Raw genomic sequence first — 18,035 nt, forward strand, 5'->3', positions numbered from 1 at the left:
ATCTCTAGTGATAAAAGAAAGACCTTAATAACAAAGCTTTCCTGAAATCCACACTTCTAGATTTTGATTTTCTGCTATTTCAGTGAGAGAATAGTTTAATTTCACAGAAAGTAATAGTATCATTAAATGTCATATGGATATATTTTTCACTTTCTTAGGATCAGGAATTCTCATCTTTGTCTCACTCGATTATAACAAATAATATTAAATCCAACTAGTAAAAAAAAAAAATTCCAACTAGTAATCTCAACTCTACCTCAGAGAGATTATGCATATAAATTATCAGACAAATTTTCCAGTTTAAACTTATATAAATATTGTTAACAATAGTAAATATCTAGCCTTATCAAAAATGAATATTGGCGGCCGGGCGCGGTGGCTCAAGCCTGTAATCCCAGCACTTTGGGAGGCCGAGACAGGCGGATCACGAGGTCAGGAGATCGAGACCATCCTGGCTAACATGGTGAAACCCCGTCTCTACTAAAAATACAAAAAATTAGCCGGGCGAGGTGGCGGGCGCCTGTAGTCCCAGCTACTCGGGAGGCTGAGGCAGGAGAATGGCGTGAACCCGGGAGGCGGAGCTTGCAGTGAGCTGAGGTCCGGCCACTGCACTCCAGCCTGGGTGACAGAGCGAGACTCCGCCTCAGAAAAAAAAAAAAAAATGAATATTGGCACACGTTTGCTGAGTATTGTAGAATCAAGTATCTTGGCAGCTTCTCTCTTTCTGTCTCTGTTTTTTTCTCTTTTTTTTTTTTGAGACTGAGTCTTGCTCTGTCACCCAGGCTGGAGTGCAGTGACGCAATCTCGGCTCACTGCAAGCTCCGCCTTCCGGGTTCGCACCATTCTCCTGCCTCAGCCTCCCAAGTAGTCGGTACTACAGGCCCCCGCCACCAAGCCTGGCTAATTTTTTTGTATTTTTAGTAGAGACAGTGTTTCACCGTGTTAGCCAGGATGGTCTCGATACCCTGACCTTGTGATTCGCTCATCTCGGCGTCCCATAGTGCTGGGATTACAGGCGTGAGCCACCGCGCCCAGCTGACAGCTTCTCTTTGCAGAAGGAAGTTCAGAAACGACAGAAAGGCAATCTTGATTCTAACACATTTTCATTTGTTGTTTAGAACTCTGTGGTGTCAGACTACAAACTTATAAACATGATTTTTTTAAATGCCTTTGGAAAATGTCCTACTACAATATTTATAGCTCATTATATTCAAAGTATAAAGCACTGACTTTTAAATCAGTTGCATGAATTATAACTCGGTGCCATGATGACATGAATAATAATGCAAAAATCCGATTCATAATTTACAAAAATGTTGGTTGATAGATTGAAAAATTGATATTTAAATCAGGCATTTAAAATGTATGAATAAAAATTTTTAATCAACATGAAAATATCATTTAGGGGATTAATGTTAGAGTTATAAATAGAAATCCATGTATTTTTCACGTTTTGCTGCCACTGTCGATATTTACATGACAAAAATTTAGATAATGCTGTGTAGTCAATCCAAATTATTTCAGATGTGACAGAATTGTCATCAGCCAAAACCCATATCGAAAATATTAACACATTCATCACCAAGGATGCTGCCAAGGCAAACACCGTTTGTACTGTTAAAATCTTTGCATCACACATAAAAAAAATTTTCCTAAATCTTGAAGCTAACTGTAGCTACTCACACACCCCTACCTAAATAAACAAATAAATACCTGTAAAGGTAGATAGACATTTGAAGTAATTATTTAAAATCACACTTATGATATAACATTTAAATCATTTATCAACTTTTAGAAAATTTAATGGAGATGTTATTAAACCTTTATCACTAAGATATATGAAAATGCTAGCAAAAATAGATAAATGTTACCAAGGCATAACAGGGTTAATGTGGCTTTCAGTAGATTTTTATGTAAAAGCCATTCACATAAATGACTCCTCACAACAGTGAAAGAGAAAATAACATCCTTCACCCATCAACTTACGTTATAAAGAAGCAGGTTCAAAGTGCTGACAAATGTGCCATTGTTCTCTCTCACAGAAATAGCAGCTGAGGACCTAAAACACATTTAAAAAAAGGAAAGCGCTCATGAGATTTTAAAGTAAAAGTGATACCTGGATGTTAGATTTAAAGCACTAAAACTCCCAACTAATTCTGACATACTGTTAATTATGCTTGAAGTTGCTATACTGTTTAAATCTCTGAACAGATAAAATAATGAAAAAGCAAGAGGGAACAATAAAGCCAAGCTATTCTTCATGATCATTTTATTTTTAAAGCAATCTTTTTTGTTTGTTTTGCATTACTTTTAAGAGATTTGACAGAAAAGGGCTTGAATCTGATGCAAATACACTTTCATCACTTCCATTACAATAGAAGTTTCATGAGATCACGGAATTTGTTTTACTTTGTTCATTGCTAGAACATTGGATGGTAAATAGGTAAGTGATAAATTGAATAATCAATGAATTTCCATGGAATTGAAGCTCAGGAATGTGTTCAGTGTGGGGAGTAGGGGGCAGAGTGAGAGATGCATCCCTGTACACCCATATTCTTTTGACTCAAAGCCTTTCCTTTCTCATTTTCCACATCAAAGTCTTGCTTCTGTCCAAGGTACTTATCATCACTGTGCTATTAAAACCAGCTATGAATATTTTTTCATGGAAGTAGAATGTGGCCTCCACATTTCCTCATAACTAAGATTAAGCAATAACTAAGACTTCATAATAGCAAATCCTAAAATTGGAGAAAGCGTTCGCTTAATCATCCCATTTTGTCAAAAATATTCAGCAAATCCAGGTGATTATATTGGAATATGGACATCGCCCTCTCCCGGAGTATGTGCTTTGGAGATAATGAATACATGAATATAAACAAAAAGCTACACCCTCAATCCATATTTGGAGCTCCTTGACTATATGCCATGCCATGTTTCTGGGAGAATCATGAGCACCCACGCAGGTGACAGCTCAACAGAGGGAAGGAGATCCCCAAATCTGGGGTAGAAGAGCCCAGCAGTGAAAGCATGTGGCCGAGACAGAAGCCAACCAAAATTCAGCAATGCTGTTACCAAATGTCATACACACTGGAGACACCACAGGGCCTTCAGGGCCATGAAACACCCAAGGCTCTTAGGCAAAGGGAGTGAAGAGAACCCAAGGCAGACAACTGGCTAGTTTGAGTCAGCTTAATTTGGGGGAAAAATGGTTTGGGTCTGTTAGGGATCATAACAATTAGAGATAGGTAGATAGATAGACACATAGATAATGATAGATAAACAGATAGAGATAAATATATTAGATATAAAATGCTTCCCATTACATTGTCTGAACTTAACTATTTTCAATAAATCCTGCTATCTTTCTAAGTCCCTGAAAGATATGAAACGACTGCAGCAAGAATGTCATATGAGAAAGCAAGAATAAAATGCAAACTTACGAAGCAAGCTGGGTATTATTAACTAGGTATTCCAATGGATAACTACAACTAAATTTGTAAAGAAGCCCAGGTAGATAGCTGATGATTGTTGGTGGGTCTGGAGTATCAATATATCCTGAAATATTTCCTATTTGCACTGAAGTTGCATTTCCATAAGCACTGACTCCAGGAATTGTGGATACCTGTTAGAATGTTAGAATAGTTTAATGATTAAATGGCTATATATATGTCTAGACACTTCATATGCAAAATAAAACATTAAGCAAGATCAACTATAAAATGAGAAGGTTTTGAAATTGCAAGTTTATAAGTGAGAAATGCAATTTATAAATGGCCTGTAAGTAAATGAAACTTTGTATTTACCAAAACACTTTACTCATACTTTATAAAAAGAAAGGAGATTATAGGTTCAGACGGTTACAACAAGTAATCTGAAAACAGTCATGGATGAAGCCAAAATTCTCTGGCATGGCTGAAAAAAAAAAAAAAAAACCCTGTTAATCTGAACCTTTTTCCCTGTTAGCTTCATATCTCCAGGCTCCAACTCTTGATAATAATGCTGTCACTCTCCCTACTTTCCCGTGATGTATCCTACTCCTCCCTAGGATCTCACCTTCCCTAGGAAATTCCCCTGACTCCTTATATGCAGTGTTTATCTCCATCATATTTGTAGGCAGAGCAAGAGCAGCCTGCTCGCTGGGCAGTTCCCTCAGCCATCATCGACACTCTTTGTGGGCAGGGACCATCTTGTCCACCTTTGCAAAGTCAGCATAGCACAGCGACCAGCATCTTGGGCCCCACAAAGGATTTTCAAATGAATGAAGGTCGTACATTTTCTGAGGACTGATCTTCTCAGGGTCTTCCTGTTTAGTTCATAAGGATACTTATCTACTTCTAGGACAATAGTTTATAGGTGGGTTTTGGGGGTTCATGAACTTTCAGAAGTTATATAAAAATGTTGTCCATGTGTATTTTCTTGGGTCTGCTTGGCCTTCGTTGAATTCTCCAGTCTTACTAAAATTTAAGATCCACCATTTTAGGAATAATCAATAATTTTTTGACCTTCATAATACCAGAGAGTTCTTCGACCTTGTCAAATACAAGAGGGCACTCAATAAATATTTTAGCAGATACTACTATATTACTAAGATCTGTGATAATTTTCAACAATAGAGTAAACTTTACGCATGAACCTAACAGCACATGGGTAAAGCCGTGGCAATTATCTAGTTAATTTATAAATGGGACAAGAATCTTTATGAATGAAAACATCATTATTCCAATCCAGAGACTTAGTAGCCTACTTAATTTTTTTCCCATGCAGGAATGATCTTAGAGCAGTTGCCAAAGCTGATAGCACCTAAGGCAAAAATGAAAGATAAGCAAATCTTCCCCTCCTCCCACTACTTGCTTGATTTGACAGCTAAACACACCAATTCTGTCTATGAAAATAAAATACATACATACATATATATATATAGCAATTTTTTTTTCTGAGACAAAATCTCACTCTGTCACCCAGGCTGGAGTGCAGTCATGCAATCTTGGCTCACTGCAACCTCCACCTCTTGAGTTCAAGTGATTCTCCTGCCTCAGCCTCCCAAGTAGCTGGGATTAGAGGTACACGCCACCAGGCCCAGCTAATTTTTGTATTTTTAGCAGAGGTAGGGTTTCACCATGTTGGCCAGGCTAGTCCCAAACTCCTGACCTCAGACGATCTGCCCACCTCGGCCCCCCAAAGTGCTGGGATTACAAGCGTTAGCCACCGTGCCCAGCCTAGCAATTTTTATAGCAGACTTATTCAGCTTTTTAAAAAGATAAACAGCACACACATTGCATACTTTTCCTGGCTTTTCTCCTGAATCGTTTTCTAGGCAGCAGGACAAGGTGACACATTCAGACAAGAAAGGGAAGGAAAGGCTTCAGGGCATGGTGGGAGACCAGGAAATGCTGCTCATCTCCACATAGGCTCTTTCCTTCCACACAGAACAGGAACTTGTAATAATCAACCTGCATCACCCTCCCTTAGGCCCACTTCATAACCTCTCTGCACACAACTCAGAGAGTTGAATAAACGTTTTTAATAAAAAGAGTCAACAATACTCAAGCTGCAGGCTTGGAAATGGTCATGGGCACAATATTCTAACTGCCCTCTGGGAAAAGATAAAGAAGAAGATTCAAAGAAATCTATTTTCTCTGTCTTCCATCTCCCACCAAGTCTTAGAAACCCTGGCCTTGGAATAATCAATCCTTTCTCCTTAATATAAAATAATAACCTGTGAAGAGTAAAAGTCAATATCTCCTTCCCTGGCCTAAGTGATCATGTTTATTGTGCTTCCTTTTTTATATTTGCAAATTTACCAATAAGATTATATTTAAATATGCAAAATAAAAAATAGTACTAAGTGAATTTCAGTGTAACTATTTAACTAATACTCCTGTCAAATCACAATATATTCACTTCTATTAATTTTAGTTCACTAGAGAGTCAATTCCTTATTCAACTCTATTTTTGGTGTTCAATGCATTAATAAACAAATGAATGCTACAAAATAGTATTTCTAATTCAGGGTGGAAATGTTTGAAGAGATGTTTCAATTTTCACAATGACTACAGAGAGTGTGCAGCTGGGATTTCATGGTAAGACTGGATATGATAAACATTTTGAAATTCAAAGGACAGTCCCACACACTTAAGAATATTATACCAGAAATACTGACAGCCCCTTTTTACAAAGTACTCGTGTCGATCATTCAATGGTAAGCATGAAAGAAGATTACAAGCTTCCCATTCTGTCTTTCATCTTTCTTTCCAAATGAGGTCACTGAAACAACAGGCCAAGTGGTTCACTGCCAGACTCACCGGAACAAACATTGTTTGAATGGTCAGACACTTTCTTCTAAAGTCTGAGGAATATGGCTAATGCTAAACTGTAGAGACAGATCCATCAGTGTCACTCACACAAAATAATGCTGCTTAGAGGGGCACAGCTGACCTCAGGCCCTTTGACTGCCCCACTGCTATAAACATAACCATTATTGGAAGATAGAATTGTGTATTTGGGAGTGCAGGCCTCAAACAGGCAAAGGAAAGTGATTTGTTCAATTTTATTGTTTGTTTGTTTGTTTTTCTTAAGAGGTAGATTGGGCTTCTTATCCTTTCATGAAATGGGGAGATTTTTTATTTATGACCCCAGACCTAGCACAAAATGTCACACTAATCTTACCACCAAGTTGTTTCCACAGCCCTCCAAGGTGCTGAGGTTGATGATAAAAATGACCACTGCTGGAAAGGTGTTGTTATTGATGAACCCTCTGCAGTGGGAGTCCCCATGCCTTCCATTCAGTGCCAGATCTGTTTCCGAATAACCCGAGAAAAGTACCGTGCAAAAATTAATCTTCATCGTAATGGCCTGTACCCCACAATAGACACTGATGTCTCTTTCAGCTGAAATAAAAATATATAAAAAACAAACATAAGTCAGAAAAGCAGAAAGAATCATAAATAACATTAACATCCCACTGATATATTTATTCATCTCCTTTGTCTGTGTAACTCATTTTTATATTTGATACACCATAATCCAATGTGCCAGCTATTAAGTAGACAAGAAAAATAGCCTTTTATTTAGTTATTTAAGGAGAGATCTTTGAGTGTAGAGATTACAATTCACCTCTGTTTCCTTGTGCTTGGTGTCCAGTGGATGTATATTAAGTGTTGATCAAGTATTGCCAAATGACCAGAGAATTGAGTGGAAACAAATCAGGTTACTGAGGAAATTCAGAACGAGAGCAACTGGATTATTCAGATCACCTGTCAAGAGTAGTGAAAATCACTACAAATGATGCATTTTCTCAAGTATAAGGAGAAAACAGTTGAAATCCACCCTAAACCCAATTTTCAAGCACTTTGGTATTTGGTAACCCATCTTATGGGTTGTATAAATAAAAGCCATCCATCAGAATTCAATTTTATTTTGCCTAAATTAAATCACACTAGAGAGAAAGGGAATGAAAAATAGTGTTGATATTATGCACAAAAATGCACAGCTCACTATAAGAAAATTTTGCCAATGACTACGCATGCCTCAGTAAAAAAAAAAAAAAAAAAAAAAAAAATGACCTAAACATGGAAATGTAAAACACAATTTGCATGGTTCTCCATGACTCCATGGGTTATCTGTGATGGGATCTAGCCTCTGTCTATAGAAGTGAGCACATACACACTGTTTTCATATCTCTATTTAGTTATTTTTCTACTTGTAATGTAGAAAATGTATAAAGGAAATGGGGAGAGTGGCTGCTAGGTAATTCCCTAGAGGCAGATTATTTTACATTCATCAGTTCTGATAACTGCTATGGGTTGAATTATGTCCCCCCCAAAAAAGATATGCTGCAGCCGTAACCCTCAGTACCTTAGGCTTTATTTGGGAAAAGGTTGTTGCAGATTAAATTAGGTAAGATGAGGTAATACTGGGGTAATTACTGAACCCGTAATTCAATATGACTGGTGTCCTTACAAAATAAACATCCAGTGAAGAGACAGATACACAGGGAGAGACCATGTGAAGGTACAGGATTGGAATGATGCATCTACAAGCCGAGGCACACCCAAGGTTGCTGGCAAACCACTGGAAGCTAGGAAGAGACAAGAAAGGATTCTTCCCAGACTTTCAGAGGGAGCATGGCCCTATCTGGATTCTGAACTTCTGGCATCCAGAACTGTAAGGCAATAAATTGCTATCTTTTAAATCACCCAGGACACAAGTTTCCGTTGTCTCAAATCACATTGTTTGTGGTACTTTGTTACAGCAGCCCTAGAAAACTAAGAGAGTGACTTTACCATTTTTTTAATCACCCTGTTATACCAAGTAGATAAAGCACCTGAAACAAGTATCAAGCTTTCAACATGTAGAAACAAACAAAAACTGATTCTGCTTTTCAATGGGGAAATGACCTTGATTGTTCAAAAGAGGAAAACCAAACAAAATAACACATATTTTTGGTGAATGATGGTATGTTCACCTAAGCAGTATGTAAATTTCATTCAAGGTTTTAGCATAGAATTAATTTGCTTAAATAATTTAGTCCTAATCTAACAGTAGAAATGTTCAATAGCATTATCTTTTTAGAGTGTTTATTCTATATACACACTGGGTTTTTTTTCTAGCAAAGCGAGTCATATTTGGGGAATGTGAATAAGCAATATGGAAACATCTATGTTTTTTAATAAGTTTAAACTCATTAAAATTACCTATAAAGAAAGATGAAAAATCTTTTTCATGGCCAAAAACCAAAAGGCTAGGTGTTATAGGAAATTCTACACAGTATTTTTTTGTTGGTGGAAAAATAATGAATTAATTATGAAGTATACTTCGCCAACCTAGAAAATAATAAACACCATTTAAAATTAAGGGGCTATCTCCATAGTCTTCAGCAACATTAACTATTTAAATGCAAAGATAATTTTTAAGTGATACTTTTTTCTAAAATAATACAGTTTATTTTAATAAATGTTTATGAGTATCTATGAAGTATGTCTTAAATCTACTGATTTTTCTCTATCTACATGCTATTCCTTTGCTCATGCTATCATTATCTCTCCCCTGGAATATTGTACTGGCTTCCTAACTGGTTCCTTTATTTCCAGTCTTAATGTCCTTCAATCAGTACAGCTGTTAATATATTAATCCAGTCATGTCATCCTCATGCTCGGATTTTCAACAGCTACTTTTTCCCATAGGCCAAAAGCCCAAATCTTGAACTAGGTGCTCAAGTCTCTCCATAATCTGTTACCTGCCTACCTCTGCATGCTCCTCCCTCCCTCTCTCTTCTATCAACCTTGCTCCCTAAATTTGACTCTGAACATTTTTCATGTCTTTAAAGGCATCGCCTTGAGTGATAGAAACCAGAAAAGTAGTTACCTCCTGGCGTGGGAATTGCCTATAATAGGAGCACGAGAAAAATTGGAGAAAATATAAAAATGTTCTCTATCTTGATTTGGGTGGAGGTTATATAAATATATACATGTGCTAACATTTCAAGCAGTACCCTGAAGATTGGCACATCTTATTATATGTAAATTATTCCTCACTAAAGTACTGTGGGCATTTTTAAAAGCATAATACAAGAACGCACACAAACTATGTGTATCAGTGCTCTTTCTTCTGTTTGGAATGCTCCACCTACCCCAAAGCTTTGCCTAAGTAACTCCTACTCATTCTTCAGGTTTCAAATTTTATTTACCCAAATACTTGACCTGATCCCAAGTCTAAGGTATGCCACTCTGTTTTATGCTGTTGTATTGCCTTAGAATCGTATATGTATTTGTATATTTTTCTTAATAAACTGTAAGTCCCAGAGGCAGGAAAGGTTTTATATTAACCAATGTACTCCAGTGAGTAATTAGCTAATTAATCATATAAGGTACTGGAGCAACAGAGTGCACTAAGGATTCAAAACATAGTGGTCATATTCCCAAGCACAGGAGTCCTCTCTTATCTTCTAGGGATACATTCCAGGACTCCCAGTGGGTGCCTGAAACCACAGATTATAATGAAACTTATATATAGTATGTTCTTTCCTATACATACATACCTATGATAAAGTTGGTTTTATAAGTTAGGCACAGTAAGAAATTAACAATAATACTAATAATTATTATGAGTAAAGTATTATTAAGTAAAATCAGGATTACTTGAACACAGCAAAGCAACGCTGAGACAGTGAATCTGATCACCAAGATGGCTCCTAAGTGACTAGTAGATAGGTAGCAAATGTGCCATGGATAAGCTGGACAAAGGAATGACTCACATCCTGGGCAGGATGGAGCCGAATAGCTTGAGATTTGTTTACACTACTCATAAGGGCACACAATTTAAAATGTATGAATTGCTTATTCATGGAATTTTCCACTTAATATTTTCTGAACACAGCTGACTGCAGTTAACTGAAACTATGGAAAATGAAACTGCAGATAAAGGGAACTCCTGTATATTACAGTCCATTACAGGAGACAGACACATTCGCGTGACAGAACGATGGACAGAAAGATCGCGTGGAGAGCTATGGAGTGGCATAGAATACCAGCATTGCCCAGACCAGCTGGTTAGGAATGGCCTCCTGGAGAAGATGGCATTAGCTCAGTCTTTAAGTATCAGTAGGAGTTAGCTCGATAGAGGAGTGAAAATTTTATAACACAGAGGGGACAAATGTGAATAAGGAAATATGCTCAGGCCGCCTGGGAATCAGGTAGTTCCCATCCATTTGTAATTAAAATGCAAAGGAGGAAATAGCAGGCAATGAGGACATGTGTTAGGCACAGGTGAGATCACAGGGAACCTTTACATATAAAATGGCCTAAGATACCATCTACCTGAATGTCAAATCAAATCCTCAGCTATGAGAGAGTTCACTACAAATTCACTTTCTGCTTGGTGAAATGGAACAAGTATCATTGCACTCCTTGATATACCATAAATATACCAAAGTGAACACCTATTCATGAATATATCACGAAAAGAGAAGTATCATTTTTCTTAACATAAACCAACTAAAGACCAGTTTCCTCAGCTCTGTTTAAGGGTATTAATTAATGCTTAGAGTATCTGAACAAATGGCAAATGATTGCTGTGACCAGATGTAGTGCTTTCCTGTTTTCTGCTTTATAACCAATTTGTAACTCCTGCAATGAAACTGAATTTGCTACAAGCTTATCCCACTTTAAGATATGATGACACACTAAAGGCTTTTTGCAGTGTAAGAAAAGAGATCTGTCCAAGTCTTTCCTAACCCAGCTTTCTAAGGACTTTTCACTATTGTTCAGAGAAACACATTCTTTTCCTGGTTGTAGGTACTAAAGACATCCATTCAGCACAACTCTACCATGTGTGAGGCTTTGAGGAAGAAAAAAGAAAGATACCTCAAGTTGCCAAAGGGCAATTTCTGCCAAAAGGAGAGAGAGTTTTTTTAGAGTTACTGAATAACAGTTGCTCTCTTGCTCTCAACAGCTACATTTTTAAAGCCTTTTACTGTCCAATCCCCGGGCTGAATTATGATGTTCAAGACTACTAAACAACCTAATGAGTAGATATCTTTAGGGGTTTGATTTTTAATGTTTTATGTTTAAAGATACTAAGTATGTCAAATGGCAGGCCTGCAGACAGAGTTTATGTGCAGTTACATTGCCAAAACAGCAATGTTTTTTCCCCTGATATTAATCAAGCTAAGCTTTTCATAGAAATTAACAAGAATTGAATATTCAATTGAACAGGGTAAAAATAGTGTTCTGTACTCTGTCGTCCATCTATCGGGCAATGGTTTTATCTATCTCAGATTTTCTAAAATTTTGCAAATTTTAAACATCCTGTCACATTGTCAGCCATGTATCTCTCCATGTATAAAATGTGTCCTGATTTGAGGTTCATAGAATGTGATTACCATATAAATGGAAGTCAAGAAAGTACGGATCCAGTTCTATATGCTGAACAAGAATTCATTCAACTTCTTTATCCCCAATAAAGTTCTATTCCTGGAACATTTAATTACACCTTTTCTTTTATACACAATTACTGAAAATATATTTGCATTGTATTATTTACATATCTAATAATACATCTAACTTTGATCTTGCTTTAAAAATTCTATACTCAATTTGCTTAAATCTAACAGCATTCAATTGAGGCTAATGGTGACGCTTTTGATAGACTGCATCATTTTCAGATCATCTCAATATTGTTGGAGCCTTCATTTCCCTTCACTAGCATCAGAATGCTTAATATTTTCCAGTTATTTTACAGAATAATGAGTACAGATTGATACAATTATTCAAATAATTTGCACATATATATTCTGCAATACAAAGATGGCAACACTCCAAAATTTGGCTGTAGGCTGGTACTCAGTACTGTAGTGCAGTGACTCAAGATGTTCCTTCATCATTGATCTGAAAAAGTAAACATCTGTATGAAAAAAAATTCTGGAGGTCAGTGTATAGTGTAAAAGAAAAAAGATGGGGAGGCCGGGCACGGTGGCTCATGTCTGTAATCCCAGCACTTAGGGAGGCCAAGATGGGTGGATCATGAGGTCAAGAGATTGAGACCATCCTGGCCAACATGGTGAAACCCCATCTCTACTAAAAATACAAAAATTAGCCGGGTGTGACCGTGCATGCCTGTAATCCCAGCTACTTGGGAGGCTGAGGCACAAGAATGGTTTGAACCCACGAGGTAGAGGTTGCACTGAGCCGAGATCACACCACTGTACTGCAGCCTGGTGACAGAGTTAGACTCTACCTCAAAGGAAAAAAAAAAAAAAAAAAAAAGATGGGATGCAGAAGAATCAAACATGAAAAATCGGTGCCATCAATTTTCCACTAGTCTAGAGGCAATTGATTTTATTTATTTTCAAGATCTAAACTACATGCCACTTCATATCAGCAACGTGCTTCAGGAAAGGATTTATTGTGTACATATCACGTGCCAGTCTCTGTGCTAGACTTTGAGAAAACAACATTAACAAATGACCCCGTTTCTTCAAGGAGCTTACTGAATAAAGAAGACAGAAGAAAAGTAAACAATTACAATACAGCTTGATATTGATATACTAGAGATTTGTAAACAACATTATAAACAACCTTGTCTTGGTAGCAAAGAGGTGTTTGAAAGGGATTGTTAGGAAGAAATAAAATAGTTCCATCTGGTTAGATTCTATAAGGAAGTGATGGGAAGACTGAATGAAGGAAAAGGGATGTCACTGATGTGTAGGTTTCTAGCTTTGGTGAGTGGGTGGATTATGCCCTAAGATAAAAAAATTCAGGGAGAAAGATGATAAGCTCAGTTTTTGAGAGGCTGAGTTACTTAGGAGACATTCAAGCAGAAATGTACGGTAGGTAGTTCGAAATATGAGTCTAATATTTGGGGACAGAATATAAGAAATATAAATTTGAGAATCACCATATACTCAGTATATCAATAATAAACAATAGTGATAGCTGAAATTACCAATGAGAGTATTCAGGTAAGAAGAGAAATAAACTTAAAACAGAAAAATAATTTCAAAGCTGACCTTTGATGAGCCTTTCTGTAATTTTCCCAGTGGAGTGTAACCATCCTCTCATGTTCTATCCTATCTCACTTTAACTATGGGGCTACTGTCTCCCTTACATTCTATCTGAGAGTGGATATTTATTTTTCTATTAAATTATAAACTAATAGTAGAGAGTTCTGGGTTTTCCTAGAGTGTGTCACAAATAGCAAATATTGATTAAAATACATTTATTTCAATGGTGTCTAAGTCTTTAATATCAAGTTCCAATATTTACAAACAAAATATGTGTACAGTTGATATGAGTTCATCTTGACTGTCCATCTATCTGTATTCTGCCAACCGCCTGAGATGATGCGTCTGTTTTCTGAGTGTTCAATGAACATCAAAATCCTTAATGTCTAACTTCAGATTGAGAAAAGGCAACTCATTAAATAATATAAAATTAATAGATTATTGCAAGTTATTTGTATTTTATCTCTTTAAGTGTATTAGCCTTGGTGACTAGTCATCTTGCCTCATTAAAAACTGAATTTTTAACAGTGATAGGTTTGTTGATACCTATTACTATTAATAGCAAGCAAGTGCATGATGGCCAGCTGGGGCTAGTGTAAATACTGTGTAGTTTTGTAACAACATAAAGATAGCAGACCATCATGGGTACCATGTCCTAACCAGCACTTCTTATACTTTACTGTGCAGATGAACCACCAAAGAATCTTATAAAAATACAGATTCTGATTCAGTAGATCTGAGTTGGGGCTGAGTTTCTGCATTTCTTACAAGCTTCCAGGTGATCCTGATGTTACAACTTTTCAGCCAATTCAGGTGCTAAGTCACAGCTTTGTATTTTGACTGGACAGAAGATCACTCATAGGTGGATTTCACCTGGCGAGTTTAAGCCTCCTTCCAAATACCCATTTGTCTGATTTACATGCTTACAAGAGAGAAAAGTTTGGTTGTAAAAGGGACAGGAGGGAGAGAGACAAGAATCATGAAGGGGCTAGAACTGAGTCTGACTCCCTTTCTTGTCTGAAGAGCTGACTGGTTTTGAATCTCGATGAAAGAAGGCTCATAAAATGCTCTGCGAGGCTGAGTCTAAGTAAGCCTTCTTTAGTGCCCCAGTGGCAATGTGTGAAACAAAACTGGGAACAGAATCAGCCTCTTCTCTTACCCCCATCTCTGTCTCATTCTGTAAACCATAGCAGTTTAATACCTGGAGGAAGCAGAGCAGCCCACATCAAAAGGCAGCTATGCCAAGTGGGGCAGTGTTTCCATAAAAAGCATTTCTGGCAGTGGTGGTGCCTGTAGCACTGTGGTCAAGGAGTCCAGACCAAAGAACCTAAATGGACCTTTCCTGAGCATGTGTGACATGCTGTCTTGGGGAATTGGAAGCAACTGGAGAGGATGGGGGTAGAGTGGCTAGTCCGCAGTGAGCAGGCAGGAGGCTCTGTACAGTTCAGATGTGGAGATTCCTGTGAATATCATCACATTAGTATTGATGCACTGGTTTGTATGTACTTTAAAGTAGTATTGGTTTAAAACTGATAGTATAAACAGCAATCTGTTCGATACAGTGGGAGGAACCTTTTCTGTATGCTGCAGAGTGCTTTGTGGCATGGTAGAAAATCTCACCTGAAAATAATTTACATTCTTGGCTCCAATAAATATTCCAATAGTAATTTATACCATCTTTGTAGACCATGATAATAATTTATATATCAGTTCTGCTTTTATCTCTAAAATGACAGTGGTGATATTTGGTACTACATGGGCTTACAAATTTCCTAGAGAACAGATGCTACATATGTTGTTTTAGCTCATTTTTGAAAGTTAAGATTTGCTCTTACCAAGTTTTTATATAAGATTGAGGTTTTGGTGCTAAAAGAGCTAGAAGTCCTAAAGGGGTATTGATATTTCATCTACACGAAATACCAACAGCTGATGAAGAACTTAAAGTGGATTAGGAATTCAAGTTTCCTCTGTATATTGAACAGGTTTTGTGCCACCTCAGTTTTTCATCACAACATCTGTTTCTCGTTAGCAAATGCAAGCTGTTGTTTCCAGTGCTGCAGGAAATTCATATGCAGTCTGAGGCAAACTTTGCAGACTTATAATCACACTTGCTGCTCCACATTCTTTGGAACCAGAAAAGTTTGGTCATCTTTTTTCAGGCAGAAAAAAAAAAGCAAATGGGTTTTATTTATAAAAACAGAAAAAGTGAAAATTTGTGCAATAAAGAACGCTGTTATTAAAACATGGGAGAATATGGACCTTGAATCACTCATTGAACTTGCTGATTGCTGTCTTCTCCACTGCACTTCATCATTGTAAATTAACCAGAACGTGGTCAGCAATAGCTGCCTGGATCTGTTCTTCTGCCTCATCTGGTGTAGTAATTGCAGTCACAGGTGCAAAGTGGAAAGCAGGCATCCTCTTGACAACTTGGAGACCAAAGAACTATCAGTAAGTAGGAATAAAGGAGAATTGGCCTTTCCTTTCTACACAGAGGACCAGAATATATTCCCTGGGATAATTATTCCACTAGCCTCTCTTACTTTGTCTTTGGGCACAGAACAATGCCATGGTTAAGCAAAGCCTACCACAAAATTAGACAGTTCATTTTACTGAACTCACTCATGAATTCTATTGGTTAAATCATTGATTCTCAATTTTACCTCCTGTGGAACACTTGTGTTCATTGAATATTAAAATATTAAAAATATTACCGATAAAAAGATTTCCTTAGTCAAGCAGGTCTTGAAAAGACTAAACAAATTCCCCTAACACATGACTTTTCAGATCCTTAAACATGGTAATTCCAATTGAGAATCTCCATACATACATCATTTTTAAAACTTACTATTCAAATTTCATTTTTAGATATCATTGTTTGATGGAAAGAATCCTAGTTTTGTATCTCTATTAATTTGCAGATTTGCAATATTTAACAAATTTATATCCTCAGTTTTCCTACAGTAAAGGGAGGATTTAAAAAGATTTTAAAAATTTGTTGTAAGAAATGAAAGAATTCTGTGAGGTGCCTGGTACTCAAAACATGGAACTTATTGCTTGTTTCCTTATTAGTATTATTTACAACATAATATCAAATCACATGGTATGAAACACTGACTCATACTCGGTTTCCCATGACTACTTAGATCACCATAAGACAGTGTCAAGCCATAAAGTTTCTTTTGCTATAAGCCCATTTTTCTCCTTGGATGTGCCTTTATCACTGAAGATTTCTTTAGAGACCAGAAAGTTTAGTCTAATCCTCATGTACTTCCAAAGAAAGGGCTGGCTTCAGAAAATACACACCAATCACAAAGGCCAAGTACATTCATCTGTATGTTTTACTTTAACCAAATAAAGTAGTTGAGTTTTATTCTAGAATCATCACAACTGTAATTTTAGTGGTTCATGAGTCTGCTTTTTGTTGTAAGCTTGGATAACCAAGAGTTAACTACCTCTAAAAATTAAATGGCATTTCTTTAAATTTAAATGAATTAGACCATGATGCAACTCTTGGTCCCAGGATAAATGCCATGGAAATTAAAGAAAATAGTTATAATGTCATGAAACAGCAAAGGTCAGATAGGGTGAGATGATTACTCTCATCATTATTAACATTGCTTTGCATTTAGATAGCCCCTTTCCTTTGCCAGACTCATTCTCATTCCATCCCATTGCTTAGGCTCTGAGCAGCTTGCGGAGCTCCTGATGACATCAAGGGTGATCGTGATGTGGAAGAGATACTGAGAGTCAAGAAGGCAGTAAGCAATTAATCTTTAGGCTTTATTTGCTCACTCTGATCTTCTTTTTGCAAACAACCTCCAAAAAAATGGGTTAAATAAAACCCATCTAAATATAAAGTCTCTCCTGGGACTTCAGCATTATTTGGATTTTATTAACATTTGTTTTATTAAAATACAAATTTAATGTTTTTTAAATACAAATTTTAAAATTATAACTGTGTGTGTGTGTATGTATGTGTGTGTGTGTGTGTGTGTGTATGTGTGTTTATGGGTGTATGTGCTTATGAATGTACGTCTGGAAAGTTTGAGTGTTTGTTACCTAAGCCAGATAATACCTAAAGTGCTATTATGTGTAAGAAAAAGTACAAACACAAAACACAAATATAATCGAAAATAGAGGAAGAGACTTCTCCCTCCCTTTTTCTGAGAGCATTTACTTTAGAAAACTTATAATTAGAAGTACTTTCTCCTCTCTTTGAAGTGTGTATTAATCCTTTTGAAAACTAGATAGGATTCTTGTAAGCTTTATGACCCAGGAATGTCTTTCTCAAGGATCTGAGAGCCATCTCTTTGAAATGTAAACATCAAGGGCGATGGTAGCCTTATGTCCCAGTTTCTGCGCTGGGGAAGGGAGCCTAATTTTGATGTGAGCCTTGCTCCAAATTGCAAAACTCCCTCCTGTCATAAAGATATGAGAAGTTAATTTTTCCTCTGGATGAAACAAATCAGCTAACACAGATGGTCACCCTACTTACCAGATAAAGAGAGGATTCATATGCGTCACAAACGGTCCT

At 36.9% G+C, this 18,035-nt stretch overlaps 1 protein-coding gene across 1 annotated transcript in view; it reads right to left on the reverse strand.

Moving 5' to 3' along the window:
• Positions 1-18,035, reverse strand: part of ZPLD1 (zona pellucida like domain containing 1) — a 61,039-nt gene that overhangs the window by 20,141 nt on the left and 22,863 nt on the right. The window contains exons 3-5 of the mRNA XM_033211403.1: positions 6,667-6,887; positions 3,441-3,622; positions 1,987-2,059 (exon numbers count right to left, since the gene is read on the reverse strand). Of these exons, the coding sequence (XP_033067294.1) occupies positions 1,987-2,059; positions 3,441-3,622; positions 6,667-6,887 (476 nt within the window). The remainder of the gene's footprint in view (positions 1-1,986; positions 2,060-3,440; positions 3,623-6,666; positions 6,888-18,035) is intronic.

This window comes from Trachypithecus francoisi, unplaced genomic scaffold (assembly GCF_009764315.1).
Source record: "Trachypithecus francoisi isolate TF-2019V2 unplaced genomic scaffold, Tfra_2.0 Lachesis_group0, whole genome shotgun sequence".
Taxonomy (NCBI): domain Eukaryota; kingdom Metazoa; phylum Chordata; class Mammalia; order Primates; family Cercopithecidae; genus Trachypithecus; species Trachypithecus francoisi.